Below are 19,867 nucleotides of genomic sequence, written 5' to 3'. Positions count from 1 at the left end.
TCTCCAGAATGAACACAGAGCTCTATTATATTTAATTTAATTATTATATTAAATTTCACACTCAAGAGAACTTTCTAATGCACAAGCATACATGGAACCCACACACACAGACCACTTTCCACTAAACTACAGACAGCTTGGCCCTTCCTGGAAATAAAATGGTAAACAATGAATTGGGTTAATTATGAAAGATATGACAGTCAAACGGGAAGAAAAAGATACAAGGCTGTGTCACTGCTCAGGATGGCATGGTGCCAGCACACCAGTGCCAGAATGTACTCAGACTGACAAAGAGAAAGTATGAACATGAACTCCATGACCTCAAGTGGATAAGGCCTAGCTTTTAGGACTCATTCTAGGTGGCTTCTGTCACAATTTTTGCCAACGTTCTTCTTAGAGATTGCCTACCTGAAAATCTAACTTAGAAAATTAATTACTTGATTGAAGCAAGAACGTTGCTTTGCTTCTGCTGGCAGAGTTTCTAGCTGGCAATGATAAAGTGGGAGGAACAAAGCCATTAAATAATTGATAGAACACACTTCCGCACAAGCCTGTTGGATGCCTGGAGCTCTATGGGGATGCAAGTAAAGAGCCCGATATTCCATTACAACAGATTTAGGCAATGAGGGGCTACTAGAGTTTCTCCATTACTATAAATCTCACTGAAATTAATATTCCAAACAGCACATAGCCTGTCAAATAGAAATGATTTCAGAAAGCACCATTTCTCAAACCTTAAGATGCAGATGATGGCTGTAAAGTAAATGATGATTAGTTTCTCGGCCAAGCAAGAAGGCTGATAAAAGGGGTTATATGTTGATGGATGCATTTCTATAATTTTCATAGGCTCCATTCACTTCTGCTGAGCTAGGCTCCATTTCATTCCGCTTGTGTTTTGGAACTGAATGCTTCATGAGGTCTGCTTTTCTAGTTCAGAAACGTATAAAATGCAAAGAACATACACAATGTAGAATCTGAAAAAGCTAACTTCTAAACTTTTATTTTATAAATAATACACCCATATCTTTTATCTACTTTGTCTAATAATGGAGGATACTGTTGCAGTAATATTTTAGAGAAAAGGGACCACATATCTGTGCACTGTGTTTCTTTAAACAAGAAATGCATCTACAGAGAAAGAATGAGAAAACATATGGAGCATACGTCAACAATGGACAAGTTTATCTGAGAGTCTGCAACTTTCCCCTAAGTTTAAAATTACAATAACACAGGCAGCAAAAAAATCTTACCATGCTTCTGAGTAAAGATTTTAGTTTTTGTTTGTTTTCAAGAAATAAAGAACAAAAGCAGTTGTTGACCTTGCTTTTCCTCTAAACTGGTTCTGGCTCATTCTTTCTGTAATAGCAACAGACTGAGAGCAAAGATTTGACTTTATGATGTATCACAAAGAGTTGAGAGTACAAGCCAACACTGAGCCCAAACTAAAATATGGATATATGAAGCAAGATTCTTTCAGTTTTCTTAAAATCCATTTTATTTATTTTAAAGTACCAAAGTTCAATAGGTGGAATACAGAAACTAACATTCCTCCTTAAAAAGGACTACTAAGACATTAGATTAGATTCCACCAAAAGCCAGCAAACTTTATGTTGAGAAAAAAATAAATAAATAAAGGTTTTTATACTCTTATACGCTTTCTAAGAATTGGGCCTCTAAACAAAGTCAAATTGAGAATTTCAAAACAGATGACTACAGTGACTATGGCAACAGTTTAATAGCACAATTCGGGCATTTTATTTGGATACAGACTTAATAAATGTTCCAGCCATTCATAAAAGCCAGGTATCCACTTCCAGAGATAGGACTAGTCTTCAGGAGGGAAGATCACATTTAGCAAGGTTCAGGAATGCTCACGGATGCCTGAGATCAGCAATCACTGATTCACACCTATCTTATCACCCAGATCACACCTTCAGCTCTACCTAGAAAAAAGGCTTTTTGGGAAGATTTAGTAAGCACCAGGAGGCAAGTCTGAAGTCAAAAGGGAGTAAAGTAGTGAGACAGCCAACAGGAGCCAGGCAGGGATGAGTCTGAGGCTTGGTTTACTGTTCTCCCTAAGAGGGCCTTACCTTGGGGTAGCAAGAGGAACTGCAAGGAGTTGGACACTGGGAGGACACCCAAAGGTTCACCTACAGAGAGGAACCAGGGCCCCTCACCTCCTAGTGGGCCATGAGAACACTGTACTTTCAAGTAAGTGGCACAAAACAATCCTAGTGTCTTCACCTTATGTTAACAGGTGAAGGGGTGTTGTTTATGTCTGTCTGCTGTTGATTGCGTCCCCCCACTCAAGACTTGAAACAAACACTTCTGGTCCTCTTCCATTTAGATGCAAGTTTCATGGAGGTGGAAATGCTGTCATTCCTGTCTCCAACCACCAGAACAGGCTGGCTCATGCAGGTCCTCAAGACTAGAACATTCACTGAATGAGTGCACATGTGTGAACATGAGACATCTATTCACACAAGCTCGACGAACCTCCCATTCTTGAGATAGTAAAAATAAAAGTGGAATTCCATAATGGAACATAAACCACAGAGAAAACAAAGCTGACAATATTGGAACACTCAGAAGAAAATTCTGGCGGGGTCCGGCATTTTGGGGAACCCAGTTACCAAAATCTTAATGTTCATGCAGAGAAACAAAATGATAGTCAAGTATCCCCTGAATCCATATCCCAGTGTGATAAGTTAGAAGCGGCATAGTGTGAATACTACACTCCTTACTTCCCCAAAGCAAGGATCCTTAGCTTAGGTCAGGGCCACGGCAGATTAAGGTCTGCCTAAAATGTAAAATAGAGAGAGGGAGAAGATATTTATAAACCACATATCCAACAAAGGACTAGTACCTAGGATATATCGAGAACTTACAATTCTTAGCAAACACAAAGCCACACAATGAGATAGTACTGTACTTATCTATCAGAATGGCTGAAAAAAAATAAAGGGGTAACACCAGATGTTGGTAAGGATGCAGAGAAATCAGACCACTTACTATCAGTAGGAATGTAAAACGATACAGCCACCCTAGAAAACAGTTTGGCAGTTTTAAAAAATGTACATGTACAATATCATATGACCCAGCAACTGTTCTCTTGGGCATTTCAAGAAATGAAAACTCACATCCAAACAAAAACCTATACATGAGTGTTCACAGCAGCTTTATTTGTAGAAGGCCCAAACTGTAATAGCCTACATGTTCTTTCGACAGGTGAATGCTTAAACTGTGATACAGTCATACTGTGGAATACTACTGGGCTACAAAAGAAAGAACTGTTGACATATATATATATATATAACAGCTTGGATGAATTTCTAAGAAATGTGCTGACCAAAAACATCGATCAAAAGATTATATCCTTCTGCTATGGCTGGATTTGGTTTGAGTGTCCCTCACAGGTTAGTTTGTTGGGGGCTTGGTTTCAAGGTGATGCTTTTGTTAGGTGATGAATCCTCTAAGAGATGGTGCCTAGTGAGAGGTCCTTAGGTCACTGGGGGTCCTACCCTCAAAAGGCATTAAAGTAGTTCTCTCAAGAGAGAGTTGTTATAAATAGTGCAAGCCTGGCCCTACCAAGTCTCTTTGGCTTCCAGGTTTCTAGATGTGACTGCCTGCTCCCTCATGTGCACACATCATTCTGTAGCCAAGAGGGCCTTCACTACAACTGAGCCAATGCAGTGAAGTTCTTTTCTTCATAAGTTAGCTTATCTCAGGTATTTTGTTATGAAGAAAAGATAGCTTATCTCAGGTATTTTGTTATAGTAATAAAAAACTGACTAATATCATTTTCAAACTTAAGAAACTAAGATCAGTAACTGCCAGGGATTAGTGATGGGGGATGGGGTTGTGGAAGAGAGGCTAATGTGGTTATGAGGGCAACTGGAAGATCTTTCGGTTTTAGAATTGTGCAGTATCTTCACTGTGGTAATACAGCAATCTCCACAGGTATTAGGAGTATACAGAGCTTGAATGCAAACAAATAAGCACAGGTAAAACTGGAGAAACAGGAACAGGAGAGAAGGACATCAATATTCTGACTGTGACATTATACTAAGGCTTTGCAAGATGTTATCATTGGGGGAAACTGGACAAGGGGTACAAGGGATCCACATTATTTTTTGTAAATACACAAGCATCTCCAATTATCTTAATTAAAAAATTATTTATGGGGAAAGATTCAAACCTTTCCATTGTAGTCTCCCTGGGTCTATACCTTCAACTATTTCTTCAGCAAGTATTATTTTACATATAGTCATTGTTTTGCAAGACTGAAAACAATCTTAGAGACAGGCCTTATTTGTTTTGGAAAAAAATAAAGAAACTGAGGCCTAGAAATGAAGTAATCCCCTAAAGCTACATAGTAAGTGGCCAAACAAGCAAAGCACACGACCCTTCTGCTAATCCACACTACCTCTTTGATTCGTAGGCTACTCAAGTGCTATAAAATGACAACTTGAGAAAACAAATTGTTCCTGCAGGAGCTATAAAAAATTTTCAATTTTCTGGAAGACCTTTATAAGAGTAAGCTAACTGTTTTAAAATGGTATTAAAAAAGGGAAGAAATTATGGAATAATATATATATGGTAAGATTCTCATAAAACAAAATTCTAAATATACAATTTACATGTACGTAAATGCACAGAAAAAGAGCTAAAAGAATATCTAGAGATTGTCACTAGTTATCCCTCCCGGGAGACCAAAGTGAAATAAGAGGATTGGTCAAGGGGCATCTGAACTTGAACCACCCACAGTGCTTGAGTTTAAGTCTTCATTCAAATTCAGGTACAGCTGGTCTACCTTTTTTTTTTTTTTTTTTTAAGAAGGGAAAAAAGAAAACAAACACTTACTGCATTCATAGATCTGTTCCAGCTTATCCACAGAAGAAAGGGAGAAAAATTTATAACCGGACTTACTACCAACAGCTAGGGACCTGCAAAAAAGCCAAATTCAGAAATAAGAGCTGATACATGTAGACAGTGATAATGCACAAACTAACTCCCATGTCAGTTAGTAACCAGCATTCCTACCAGAAATTAGCATAGTCCAAATAATTTCACCCAGTTTATACCAGGTGTGTGGCAGAGGAAGTTGCTATAAACTCAATAAAATATAGACAATACTCTTATTTGAAAGTTACATACTTTTTCTGGACATCTACTGTACAGGACAATGGCTATAATAATAAAAGTATACCACATACTCAAAACACTTCTCACTACAAAGAAAGTAACTATATGAGGTGATGGATACACCTTAATTAGCTTGATTACATCACTTTATAATGTATACATGTATTAAAGAATCATATTGTACAATTTAAATATATACAATTTATCCATTAAACACAAAACTGGGGAAAAGATTAAAATAAAAATACTAAAAAAAACCCAAAAACCAACTTACAAAACTCTCAAGTTTGAGATGTGAATAAAAAAATGATCAGCCCTAAATTACTGATTCCCTCACAACAAACTGGGGATTCTCAAGGGATACATATAGGGAGTCCACCAGGGTCTGAGAAGTTAAGCAAGCTGGCACTGCATTCTAAATTTTAAAGATGTTTATAACCTCTGTGGACTTGGCATCTTTCTGCATTTCAGTAAGCCCTTTCACAATCATGTCTCAATCACCTACGTTGTATTATGACTGAGCAACAGGGTGGAAGCAAAACAAACCAAAAAGCTAACTTAGAACGCTGTTGGCTTAGAAAGAGAAGGATCCCTTCTGACAGCTTCACATTTAAGATGCCATGTTAACCACCCAACAGTCCTGCTTTAGCACAGAGGCTTGGAAGAACCTCAGGAGCTCGCCCAACCCTCCCCAGTGCAGGGGACCAGTGACACCAAATGAAGGATTTCCTGATCAAAAAATCCCTCTCTCCCAAATGCAACTGACCAAAGAAAACAGAAAAGAGAAGAAAGTGCAGCCTTCAGAAACAGAAAGAATGAGAAAATAAAGTAGGAAGTGGTGGGATATAGGAAGAATCAGATACTAAGATCACTTTTGTTTGTAATGTCTGGAAGAATGTGGAAACAAGTGGATAAACCAGAAGACCAGAAAGAATGAAGATGGACATTTCATACTACTAGCATCTGTACCCCACAATAAAAATGAGAGGTATTTTAATGATCATGTCATCTATTAAAAATCTTTTAGATTTCCAAGTCTTACATGCACACGTGGAAGATATATAAAATGTAAGAAGGAAGCAACTATTAATAAGTTACACTGGTTCAGTCACACTGGTGGAGAGCAGGAACAAAAAATTTCTACCAGCTTGTATGATTTTTCTTTGCAAAACACTTTTCTATATTGTATATTGAATTATTTAAAAAAAATATTTTTAGATGTCATTTATTTGTATTTGGTGCTGAGAATTGAACCCAGTGCCTCACACATGCTAGGCAAGAGCTCTACCACTGAGCCACAACCACAGCCCTATACTGAATTATTTATTTCAGTGAAATAATCAGGTATTCATACCTGTAAGCATTTTGAAAAGTAGCAGAAAAAAATATATAAGCACTTTTAAGGTTAAAATTAAAATCTCAGCAACCCCAGACTTTCAGCAAATTGATGTTTAATATATTCCAGATAACTATGGTTTGCTATGTTAAGCACCAATCCCTTGCCCCTCCACTATTTATGACTTTTTTTAAAAATAATTCTCAGCTGGGTGCAGTGGCCCACGCCTGTGTTTCCAGCAGCTTGGGAGGCTGAGGCAGGAGGATCTCAAATTCAAAGCCAGCCTCAAAAACTCTAAACAACCCTGTTTCAAAATAAAATATAAAAAGTGCTAGGGATGTGGCTAATGTTAAGCACCCTGGGTTCAATCACCAGTACCAAAAATAACTAATTCTCAAATTATATACTTTCCTGTGTTCATTTTTTTTAAATATTTTTTTTAGATGTTGATGAGCCTTTATTTTGTTCATTTATTTATATGTGGTGCTGAGAATTGAACCCAGTGCCTCACACATGCTAGGCAAGTGCTCTACCACTGAGCCACAACCCCAGCTCTTTCCTGTGTTCTTAAAGCAAGGAAAAGGCAAATTCTTTTGAACTGATGGTTTCATCTACCCAGTATCAAATGGACAGACTATAGGGCTTTGATAAAAATATTTTCCATGGCTGAGGGTGCAGTTCTATGGTACATGTGCTTATTAGCATGCATGAAGCCCTGGATTCACTCCTCAGTGGCACGCGCATGCACACATGCACACACAATTTCTAACTTTAGTTTTGCTGACAGCTGTCACTTTTCCTCATGACTATATCATCATTAGCAGCCCTTTCCTTTTCTAATTTGCTGATTTGGAAACTAAATCATCAGTTATTAGCATTACGTATAAAATAAGCTTAGAAAAGGCCTTTCCCATGAGCAAGATTAATGAGCCTTAGAATCTGATCCTTGAGTGTGAGTTACCCTGACTCTCAAGTGTGCTCCCCACAGACAGTTAAAACCAGGCTTTGCCAATCAAGCTTGATGTTCTTACAGATATTCAGAAACTGATTTTGAATACTAAATGCCCCAGCTAGAATCTTAATCCCAAAGCCTATAAAATTTATTGTGTACTCCAATCAGTAAGAAATCGAAGTAAAAAAAAATCCCAAGTACTTTTCTGAGGTGTAGATATAGTATTGTAGAAACATAAACTTTTATCAGTAAAGATAGGCAGTTAAAAATGATGTTAACTATAAGTTGGCTGGGAGTCTAGCTCACAGGCAGAGCACCAGCTGAGAATGAGCAAGACCCTGGGTTCACTGCCCAGCACAAACATAACAAAATATTGCCAACACCAGTAATCAGGTTCACACACCCCTCACTGATTTTGCTTTTAATAATTTCTCGATTTGCCTGATCACAAAATGGCAGATATAATAATGAGAAAGGTAGAATAGGAAAGTATGAGGTTTACTCTAATGAATAATTTTATTAGCAATAAATGTTTGTGTTTTTCTAAGAGTTAACAGAGTGGTATCTTTAGGATCTTTTATTGACAATGGGTAAATAAAAGCAAACACACATACAAACCTGTTTGTTTAATGTTCCCCACCCCCTCCCACTGCATGCCTTCAACTGTGCCTGGTAACCAAATCCAGAGACCCTGACTTGGTCCTCTGCAGAGACTAGGCCTGTCTCTATTAGAGAGGAAAAACATGACTATCTTGAATACTCTGAACCAATCCTCTTTACCTTCATCATCCCTCCCCTTCTTCCTTCACTTCTGGAGCTGCCCTAGACAGACATTCCTAAGCCTTTCAGGGATTCTGCAGTGATTCTTAGCTTTCTCTACTAGCCATTTAGGATGCAGTTTCCTTTAACACTTGCTAGTTTCCCAATTTTGTTGCTAGCACTTCCTTTCTCATTCTTCCTACCCTATGAGTTGAGCCCTTTAAAATATCTTTTATGACATTTACGAGGATTTTGGGAGAGAGCCAAAATAAATGCTTGTGTTTGAGCCACCACATTTAACTAAAAGTCTCTGTCACTAAATTTAAACTTGAGCATTCAACATCTAAAAGGTAGCAACTTCCACCAAAAAAAAAAAAAGGAAATCAATGCTTTTTTCTTTAACTGCCTTATCTCTTCTCTAACCTGCTCTTACTCATCAGTCCATAAAGGCCTTTCCCTTTCATTATCTTCAAGAAAAGGCCATACTTGATTACAAGATTATGTGGACCAGGTCAACACTGTAAACAGAAAGCAGCCTGTCCCTGCTGCCAAGTGACTTGGTAGGTCTTGACACCCTCACTTAGGACCATGGCTGCTCAGAGTTCATGACAAAGACAGTACCCCTTCCCTAATGCACATGTCTCACCCCAGATGTGCACCTGGATAGCCCTAATGTCTTTCACACTCACTGGGAGACACACAAAATTCTTTCCTTCACTAAATTTTCTTCCCATGACCTTACCACTGTTCACCCAGAATCCACACCAGAAACTGGAAGTCATCCAGCTTCTCCCTTGACTGCACCAAGCATGACCCATGGGTCACACAAGTCCTGATGGCTAATCAGTCTCCTCCCCACTGGTCACTGTTGGCAGTGTCATTTTCAACTATATCCTCTGCACAGCAGGCAGAATGACCTCCAACTTTAGGGTGGAAGGAGCCTTACAAACCATCTTCAAGTTCCAGATGAGGACACAGTGGAGAGCAGTACCTCAATGAACAGTTAACTGTCAACTGGAAACATAAGAAACACAGTGGAAGGAAACAATCACTACCTCCAAACACTTCAAAACATCAGTCTACAAACACCAGGTTTGGGAAGTCAAGTCCCTTTATTCTATTTCTTTCAGAAATGTTTAAAACTGATTTGGCCATGTCACTAACTTCCCACAAGCTGTTGTATCCACTGGAAAAATTTAGTCCCTGATATTTCCACTTAAGAGGCAAGTGACCCTCTGACTCTTATTCACAGGTTCACTCCATTCAAAAAGCCAAGAAGTGCCTCAATATAAGCCCTCTGCAGCGCCACTTTCAGAAACCAAGATGAAAACCTACCAAGCAAAAGAGAGGCGACCACGACCAGCTGCTCTTGCTGTCTCTTTCACTGCTCTAACTAAAAAACAAAAACAAAAACCAGATGGTAAAAAGCAAATAAAACGTATTCACTTTTAGGATAAGAATCATGGGGGGAAAAAAAACCCATAATATTTGAAATACGACCAATATAAGAAGAAAGGTAAAAGTTATAGTTTGTGTGGAATGAATATTGTGGTAAGCATTTAAAAGATAGAAGACCAAGTGAAATTACTGTATGACATACATATATGCTATTAAGTGACATGGCCTCCAAATGTCGTCTTTGAATACAGTAGATGTGGATTCTCGACACACACCCTTTGCCTTGCTCAAAACTGCATTCTTCGGTTAAAATAAACACTGGTGTCAGGAAGGGAGGGAAAGGCATGAACCACAAAGCCTTTCCACAGAACTTTTCTATTTCTTTCAAGTGTAGCTTTAAAACAAATTATAGTCATGATAATCTAACAAACTTTTAGTATAATTCTAACTTACTATTCCCTCCAATTTATGTATAAAGTACATCAAGGACTCTTTGGCAAGTCAAAATTCTGACACCAAAATCTTCTCTTGAACTAGTAACTGAGGAGTGGGCAACATATGATTTCCAAGTCTGCAAAGGTTCTACTTCAGGCCAGAGTGACATCTCTTATTATATAGGGAATCTGGTAGTGCGTTTAAAATAACACAAGACAACACGTTCTTATATTCGACTTTCCTCAGGTATTTATAAGTAACTAGTGAAAAGCTGATAAAGTGGTAGAAAATGTTTTGGAAATTCTCTCATTTAGACAAGGCATAAAACTCCATGATACTACCATTTCTTACTGGTTTCAAAATATAAAGGCTTAGAAACTAACCAAGATCAGAATTGGTCTGAAAGGTCCTCTTCCCTACCTAGATTATTACACAGTCTATCCCAATTATAACAAACTGCAACAGGTTGTCTACACAGTTTTTGTTGCACTGGATTTCAGTCATACACACAACACTACATATTTGCTACTTTTGATCTTTATAGATTACTACATCATTATTTTAAAATTCAACACCTTCAGAATTCTGCTCTGAAGGTAGAGAAAAGCAGAGTGGAAAGAATGCTGCAAGAGCGCTCAGGAGACAGGATTCTACTCCTGCCCTCATCACTGTTAATCAATCGTGAGACTCAGGCAAGTTCTGAACCTTTCTGCATTTCAGTTCCCTGATCTGCAGCTGAAGCAGGTGATCTGCCCCTTTCCAACTCCCAACACAGCCCCAATGTGTGACTGTCTTCCAACATCTCACAACTTTGGGAAGACGCTATTGAGCACCTGTGGCACACCTCCGACCTGGTGTTTCCCAATCTACAATTAACTTTTAATTAGGGGGAAAAAAATCTCTTTTTACTTTGCTAATTTCATTCTGCCAGGAGCAACCCACTATTTAGTCTGAGGCCAAGTGACCCACTCCTCCTCTTTTTACATCACTTCCTCTTACTCACTTCCCAAGATGGCTCGCCTCCCTTCCAGGCCCATAACTCATCCTTCCTTCTCCAGTAACCTCATCTATTAACTATGCTCACAGGGCATCCCAGGCAGTCTCTGAAGAATCCGTTTCCGACCCATGTCAGATCTGGACAAAAGCATTCAGAATCCACGGGTTGGCATTAAGGTCCTTTCAAATTGCCCCAAGGAAGAACCACCCCTGGAAGCACTAGAGTCCCCGGGCATGTCTTTCTAACACTTCTCTGGGCTCTCTTTTTCCCTAGGTCGGAGGCTGGGATCATTGCTAAGTTTGTCTCTTGTCTGGAGAAGACGGCAAAGTTCACCTGTCAAAAAAGAACAACGGGAGAGGAAGGAAAAGAAATCAAAGCGAGAGAAGGGGCTCTCGGAGGAGGAGGAGACCAGGAGAGAGGCCGGAAGGCGAGAGTGGGCAAAGAGGGCTGAGCCAAGAGGAGGGGGCGGGGACGCGGAGGCCACCCATGCCCACCACTCCGCAGGCGGCCGCCACGGCTAACCGAGTCGAGAAGTTCGGCCCCAACTTTCTGAGAAGCGAGGTCCGACGTCAGCCTCCAGCCAGCAGGTGGAAACAGCCCTGCTCCATCCCCTCGTCGCCCGAGGTGCACCGCCAGAGGGTGCGCGGGGAGGTCCCCCGCGAGGCAGCCTCGGGCCCGCCCTCATCCCGACCCAGCCGAGCCGGCCGCGACCCCGGCGCGGTTCGGTCCGACCCAACCCAGAGCCCGATCCGGCCTTACGTATTGTCCTGGTTGAAGTTGGCGAAAAGCAGCTGGCCGGCGCCGGCCTCGCCGCTCTGGCTCGCCAGGTTCATGGTTGCGCGCGGCTGGGCGGCCCGTGCGGGCGCGCGCGGGGGCGGGTCTGGCTGCGCTCAGGGTCGGCGTCCGGCCCCGCTCGCCGCCTGGGTCGCTGCCACTCGCTGCTGCGGGATCAACCGCCGCCTCATCCCGGCCCCGCTCTTGTTTATGCTCCGGAGCCGGGGCGTCCTGCGCGCTTGCGCGGCTCCACCCCTGCGACGCACGTCCTCCCGGCGCAGGCGCACGGCCGAGGCCACGCCCCCTCACCTCCGGCCGGGCCAGGGTTCGTGTCAAACACGCACGCGTGGGACGCGCCGTGGCGTGCTGTGGGAACGCATGCGCCTGGGGAGGAGAGGGTGGACGCTTTCTCGTGCGTGCTGCGGTCACCTTATTAATGCTGAGGGAGCCACCAAAGGCCGGTGGTGGTACAGAGAGCTCGTGCATCCCGTGGTATTTGATGCTCGCTGCAGCCTGGCGTAGAGAATGTTATATCCTCACTTTGTAGATTTCAGATCTATAAAATCATTTACCAAGTGTTAGATCAGACTTTGGGAAACCACTCTGGGTTCCTGGGACAGGAATCGACCTAGTCATTCAACAATATTTAGGAAAAGCCCGGCGTGGTGGCACACACCCGTAATTCCAGCCACTGGGGAGGCTGAGGCAGGAGGATCGCAAATTCAAAGCCAGCCTCAGCAATTTAGCAAGGCTTTAAGCAACTTAGATCCAGTCTCAAAAAATTTTAAAGGGGGATTTGACTCAGTGATGGAAAGCAAATGAAAGGTATTACAAAAAGAAAAAGAAATGAGAGATCTCAACGGACCAGTGATGTTTTATTATTCAGTGGAGGGGCACATTTTTGAAGGGAAGCTGGGGGCGGGCTGTAACAAGGGTCTGGGTTTTACAGGGTTTTAGCAGGGCCAGGTCATGGGAGGAGTTTTATTCGTGGGCCCATGGAGGTATTGTAGAGGGACAGTTGTAACCTTATCCCTTACCAGTCCCTGGGGCCTATGGTCCATATCCGTCAGTGATTAGGTGCCCCTAAATTCAGTAATCCCCAGAACCCCAAACAAAAGGAAAACAACAAACAAACAAAGCAATGTTTAGGAAGCGCCTTCCATGTGAACTAAAAAGCTCCTCCTTTCCCTGAGAAGTTCTAGGGGGGAAGATATTTAAGTTACAATAACAAAACAGGATACTGTTTTTTTTTTTTTTGGGGGGGGGGCACGCGCTTGGGATTGAACCCAGGGGCGCTTTACCACTGAGCCACATCCCCACTTTTTATTTTGAGAGGGTCCTGCTAAATTGCTGGGGCTGACCTTGAACTTCCTGTCTCGGCATCCCATGTCACTGGGATTACAGGTGTACACCCCAATCCTGGCTCACCTAAACTATTCTTAAGGGCCAGGGGCTGTGCCATAATAGAAAGCTTCCAGAGGAGAAAAAGCTGAAGTCTGAGTACCAGCCAGAGGTGAGGGAGGCACTTAAATAGCAAAGGTCCTGGATGGGAGTGTGACCTGTTTAAGGAACTCCACGCTCAGGTTTGGGTGGGAAGATAGACAGGAGACAAGATTTGGCTGGAGGAACAGAAGATGACCAGATCAGGTTGGGTATTGTTAAGATCCAGTATACAAGAAATTGATCTTTCTCCCAAGAGCAATGGGCTGCCACTGATAGTTAGGCAGGAAATAGGATCAAATTTGTGCTTAGGAAAATTAATCTTAGTCATAGGATCAGGAACAAATTACTGAGAAAAAGAATATGGTTAAAAAAGAAATAAATGTCCCCACCTCACAGCACACTCAAATGAATTTGAGCATGTTAGCCTGCACAAGGCCCTCTGCTGGATCCCCTGCACCTCCTTCCCTACCCCCAAAAGGGTCAAGAAATTTATTTTAGATGGATCACAGATTTAAATTTAAAAGGTAAAAACAAAGAAGTTTCTAGAAGCAAACATAAAAGAATGCCTTCATGATTTGAGGTACATCAAGTCTTCTAAACAAGAACTTAAAAGTACCAACCACAAAGTAAGAGAGCTTCATCAAAATTAAGAACATGTCTGTAATCGCAGGTGACAGAGAGGCGGAAGGGTGGCAAGTTGGAAGCCTGGCTGGGCAACTTAGCAAGACTCTGTCTCTAAAATAAATTAAGGGACTGGGAATGTAGTTTAGTAGTGGAGCACCACTGCACTGGATTCAATCCTCCGTACCACGAAAAGAAAAAAAGAAGAAAGCAAGCATCCAAGCATCCATAGGTTGAAAAGGAAGCCTCAAGATAGAATATATACATTTGCAGAACACACTTTTGACAGAGGACTTATACAGAACAGTTAAAAACGTTCTACAAGGAAAATAAAGGCAATTTAAAAAATCACATATATATATATATATATATATATATATACACATATATATGTATAGTTATATATTTAGTTGTTGATGGACCTTTATTTTATTCATTTATTTATATGTGGTGCTGACAATCGAACCCAATCAAACACACGCCAGGCAAGTGCTCTACCACAGAGCCACAACCCCAGCCCAATTATTTTTTTTAATAGAAGATTTTACTGAGTTTACTCTTTGAACACCAAAATGTTTCTTTAGTATATATTATAATGATTTTGAAATATAAGAGGTTATTGATATTAGATAATCCTGTGGCATTTTACTTTGCCCTTTGGATTATATTTTGGTATTTTAAGCTTTAAAATGTATTTCTTAGATGGGGTTCCTACATCTTCTCACATGAGCGGATCAAGAAACTTTAAATTGGTTAAACTAGAGCATACAACAAATGTAGGTACACCAGTGCCTCACTGGTATGGAAAAATAAGAATATTTTTTTGAGCTGACCCCAATTCACAGAATTTTCTTTGATGAGAAATACATGATACATTCCACTGGACTTTTATCACAGTTTTATACTTATTAACTGGCAGGACAAATGGATGAATGGGATGACAATTCTTTTTTTTTTTTTTTGGATACAGCGATTAAACCCAGAGGTGCCTCCACTGAGCCACATCCCCAGTCCTTTTTTAATATTTTATTTAGAGTCAGGGTCTCACTAAGTTGCTAAGGCTGACTTTGAACTTGAGACCCTCCTGCCTCAGCCTTTGGAGCTGCTAAGATTATAGGTGTGCGCCACCAGTGGCAATTCTTTTTAACTGGGCAAAATACTTCAAAAAGTTGAAGTACTTTTTAACTGGGCAAAATACTTCAACACATGTGCTTCCCCGAAGAGGGCCTCAGAAGGGCAAACGAGCACCCAAACATGTGGTCATTGTTAATATTCATCAAGGGAATGCAATTTAAAAGTGAATAAAACGCCGAGTCTGGGGGCGCGTGCCTGTAATCCCAGCGGCTCAGGAGGCTGAGGCTGGAGGATGAGGGCCTCAGCAACTCAGTGAGACCGTCTCTAAATAAAATAGACCTGGGATGTGGCTCAGTGGTCGAGTGTCCCTGAGTTCAATTCCCAGTATTCCCTCCAAAAAAAAAAAAAAAAAAAAAATTAAAAAAAGTGAATAAGACACCCTTGAGCGTCTCCAAAATTGTTAATATTAAAACAACTGAGAATATCGTTTCAGTCAACTTTTTTTTTTTTTTCCTGCTGTGACCAGCACAGTTCTAGAGAAGGAAAAGTTTAGTTGGAGACTTACGGTTTCAGAGGGCTCACTCCAGGTAGCCAGGTCCATTCCTTGGGGATCAATCTGAAGCTGAATATCATGGTGGAAGGGTAGGTAGAAGGAAGCAGCTCTCAAGGTGAACAGGAAGCAGAGACAGAGAGAAGTTCCACCCTCCAGATACAAAACCTATAGCCACACCCCCCAATGAATCACTTCCTCCAGCCACATCCCACCCAACACTCAGTGAATCCCATCAGGGATTAATTCACTGATTGGGTTAAGGCTAGAACCTAGCCATTTTTCCTACAAACCTTGCATTGTCTCACACGTGAGCTTTTGGGGGCATCTCCCATCCAAACCGTAACAAATACCACTTGTGGGCAACACTGTAAAACAGTTGGAACTCTCATACGCTGTGGATGAAGGTGCAGGAATTTACAACTACTTTGGAAAACTATTTGGCAGTATCTGCTGAAGTTGCTGAACTCATTCCCTATGACTCAGCCTTATGGAGTCTAGGTACATTCTGCCCTCCGAATCCTCAGATTCAACCAACTGCAGGTTGAAAATATTTTGGGAGAAATTACATCTGTATCTTATCATTATCTCTAAATAATGCAGTGCAGCAACTGCTTACATTGTATTAGGTATAATAAGTAATCGGAAAAAGATCAAAATAGAAGGATGCTCAGATTATATGCAAATATCCCACCATTTTATATAAGGGACTTGAGCTTCTGTGGATTTTGGTACCTTGGGCAGGAGGGGAGGGTAGTTCCTGGAACCAGTCCCCCACAGATATTGAGGAGTGACATGTATTCTGAAGAAATAAGTGCATTTTTTTTAACCAAAAGACCTATACAAAAATGTTCATAACTCTTTTATTCATAATAATCACAAACTGGAAGTAACCCAATCATCTATCTACAATGGGAAAAACAAATAAATTGTGGTATGTTCATTCAAAACTGTACTGAACAAAAATGGATGACAAGCTGGACTTGGTGGTGCACACCTGTAATCCCAGCAACTCAGGAGGCTGAAGCAGGAGGATCATAAGTTTGAGGCCAGCTTCAGCAATTTAGTGAGGCCCTAAGCAATTTAGCAAAAAAAAAAAAAAAAAAAAAAAAAAGAAAAAAAAAGCCCTCTCTCTAAATAAAAAAATAAAAAGGACTGGGAATATGGCTCAGTAGTAAAGCACTCCTGCATTCGATTCCCCATACAAAAAAGAAAAATAAAAGAAATACACAGACCACAATGTGGATGAGTCTCAAGGTTTGATACTGAGTGAAAGAAACCAGCCATAAAGTATATACTATATGACTCTGGTGGGGGATTGGTTCGCCAGGGGCACTAGGAGTTCAGCTGAAGTGCTGGAGTTGTCCTATATCTTTTTTCCTGAGCTGATATCTCACTATGTTGCCCAGGCTAGCCTTGAACTCCTGGGCTCAAGAGATCCTCCTGCCTCAGCCTCCCAAGTAGCTGGAACTACAGACATGCATCACCATGCCTGGCTGCACCCTTTGTCTTGATATCAAGGATTGACATGTCCATGTATGTCCGTGTAACCACCACTGAAGTCAAGACATAGGGCAGGCACCATGTCTTTGGTGATTCTTTACCAGTCCCATTATTGACCAAAGGCACCTAAAAAGGTGGCTGAATGATCCCTCCCTTCTAATCACAGTTCTCCAGAATTTGTTGCTCCAGTGGGGATAACAACTCCTCTCTCTCTACTGCTTCAGTGAATGAAACCTTGAAATCGTTCAGAAGTAGATTAAGTGTCCAATTTACCAGAATTATGACCCTGGTTCCCCACGGTAATAGAGAGCCCTTCAGGGATTAGCGCCTCAGAATCCAGTGAGCCCAGAGTTGTGTGGGTGGAAACAAATATCCCCAAAGAGGGCTATTAGGTGTAATGTGCTTCAGTTCCTGGTCCCTTTCTTTGCTCGCTGTTGAGAGCCACAGCCAAAGGGGCCCCATCAAACTTCCAGCTGCCAGCAAACTTCCAGCTGCCAGCTGATTGGCTCCTCTGCGGTGATGCTCATTGGGCTGTTTCCCTGCCCTATCAGACCACAGAGCTTCTCATTGGGGTACTTTTTTTGGCTCCACCCATGCGACCCAGCCAATTGGCCTCAAGTGCAAGAGGAGTAGGGGGGTTGAGAGGCTTGTGGGAAGCTGGTGGTGGTATTTGTGCTCTGAGGGAATTCCTGAAGAGCTCGTGTAGTGCAGCGTGTGTTCTAAAAATAAAGTTCGTTTCTGCTTGATAAGTGGCTCGTGAATTGTGCCCAGCCAGACTGCGGCAGCTCGCTCTTTCTAAATTCTTTCTTTCATACTGGAGATTAAACTCAAGGGCACTCAACCACTGAGCCCCATCCCCAGCCCTATTTTGTATTTTGTTTAGAGACAGGGTCTCACTGAGTTGCTTAGCGCCTCAGCAACAACGAAGCTTTGAACTTGCGATCCTCCTGCCTCAGCCTCCAGTGCCCAGCATTTGCTTTATGTTTCTGTATTGAATTTATTATCTTCCAATATACCCTATAATGTCCTCTCCCAAATAAACAGAAGCAGGGTTTTGTCCGTGTCATTCTGTGTTCCCAGAATGAACTGGGGTCTGGGCTTCCTTCCCTGGGGGTCAGAACAGGCTGGAGCTGAGAGCCGTCACTCACTCACCCAGTATTTGTTTTGTTGCCATATTAGTTAGGTGGTATGGGGGACCCAGGACAGGCGTTGTTGGAGAGTAGGCTGGGTTTCTGCCAGTGGTGCACCCTGTGTCCCTGCTCACCTGGGGACAGCACCAGAGGACATTCCTGATGGCATGAAGAGCAGGAAGGATGCTCAGGAGCTTCTAACATTAATTCATAATTTCTCCAAGTGACTCGACTAATGCCATCCCCAGGGAGAGGAGCCTGCCTTCCCGCTTTCAGTCTCACAGCAGAACCATCATCTGGAAGTGGCTGGAACCTTCCCTGGGGAGTCTTGTGTGCAACCCTCAGAGCTGAGCAATCCTCCTACAGGCAAGTTCCTAAATAAACTTGTGGGATAAACAGCTGGCGTGGAGGAGGGAACTAGGGCAAGAATAGAGGGCGCCTGAGGTGAGGGAACTGAAATCAGACAGGCTTCAGGGACTCATCTCCCAGAGGATGGCGTTGGTCTAGTCACTTGGAGAAATCCTGGCTCCAGCTCTCAGGATCTTGGTGTCCTTTTGTGAGTCATGTAACCTTGATGAGTATGTTTCTTCAGCAAGAGTATCCCGATTTCTGAGAACACTAAGATTGGATAAACTGGGCACAATGGCGCGTGCCTGTAATCCCAGGGGCTTGGGAGGCTGAGGCAGGAGGATCTAGAGTTCAAAGGCAGCCTCGGCAAAAGGGAGGTGCTGAGCAACTCAGTGAGACCCTGTCTCTAAATAAAATACAAAATAGGGCTGGGGATGGGGCTCAGTGGTCAAGTGCCCCTGAGTTCAATCCCCAGTACCAAAAAAAGAAAAAAATTATATTGGATAAGATCGGGCTTGGGTTGTAGCTCAGCAGTGAAGTTCTTATCTTGCACGTATGAGGCACTGGGTTTGATCCTTAGCATCACATAAAAAATGATTAATAAAATAAAGGTATTGTGTCCATCTACAACCAAAAAATGTGTGGTTTTTTTTGAAAAAAATTTAAAAAGAAAAAAGATTGTATAAGATGAATCTGGATGTGGTGGCCCACACCTGTAATCCCAGCAGCCCTGGAGGCTGAGGCAGGAGGATTGCAAGTGTAAAGCCAGCCTCAGCAATTTAGCGAGGCTCTAAGCAACTTAGCAAGATCCTATCTCAAAATAAAAAATAAGAAAGGCTGAGGATGTGGCTCAATGGTGAAGTGCCCCTGGGTTCAATTCCAGGTATCCCCCACCTAAAAAAAAAAAAAAAAAAAAAGGATAAGATGGGATGTATCACTTCAGAATACTGTAGCAAGAATCTCTGAAAACCTACTTTTCCATAAAAGCAAAGAGAAAACTGATCAAACTGTCTCATTTAGCCTTTTTAGTACTCCAAAAAGACTGAGAAGAATTTATTCAAATAAAATGGATGAATCACAGGAAAAATACTGAGCTTTGTAGCATGTTGATTTGCTCTAAGGCCACCCCTCTCTCCCAGTCCTGTGGTAGTCTTAAAAAACAGCTGGTTTGCAAACATGGTAGCTGTGACAGTGAGCATCCTCCCAGTCTGGAAGAGGCACAAGGGACTTGGAGTTCCCCAGAAGCTCCATCCCCAGAGAACTGTCACATTTGATTTGTTTGGTAATTTGCTGGAAAACTCCATTCTCAGAGTTGTCTTTATCTTGTCCAGGAGTTTACTGGTGTCTGTGCAAACAGCCCTGTCCCCAAGACATCTGTCCAAAACAAACAGTGACCATTTAA

At 41.9% G+C, this 19,867-nt stretch overlaps 1 protein-coding gene across 5 annotated transcripts in view; it reads right to left on the bottom strand.

The window, feature by feature from the left end:
• The window catches only part of Wipi2 (WD repeat domain, phosphoinositide interacting 2), a 38,301-nt gene extending 26,263 nt beyond the window's left edge, over nt 1-12,038 (bottom strand). For 4 of the 5 annotated variants that reach the window (XM_076839852.1, XM_076839853.1, XM_076839855.1 and 1 more), the window contains exons 1-2: nt 11,782-12,038; nt 4,864-4,946 (exon numbers count right to left, since the gene is read on the bottom strand). In XM_076839852.1, coding sequence (XP_076695967.1) covers nt 4,864-4,946; nt 11,782-11,855 — 157 coding nt within the window. In that variant the 5' untranslated portion in view covers nt 11,856-12,038. Of the gene's footprint in view, nt 1-4,863; nt 4,947-9,527; nt 9,582-11,781 lie in introns of all 5 variants that reach the window. The other variant, XM_076839856.1, reaches the window with a different exon arrangement.
• Between the last annotated feature and the right edge of the window lie 7,829 nt (nt 12,039-19,867).

This window comes from Callospermophilus lateralis, chromosome 19 (assembly GCF_048772815.1).
Source record: "Callospermophilus lateralis isolate mCalLat2 chromosome 19, mCalLat2.hap1, whole genome shotgun sequence".
In the NCBI taxonomy this organism is placed as follows: domain Eukaryota; kingdom Metazoa; phylum Chordata; class Mammalia; order Rodentia; family Sciuridae; genus Callospermophilus; species Callospermophilus lateralis.
The sequence above is the reverse complement of the archived record's forward strand: the minus strand, read 5'-3'. Positions and strand labels throughout refer to the sequence as shown.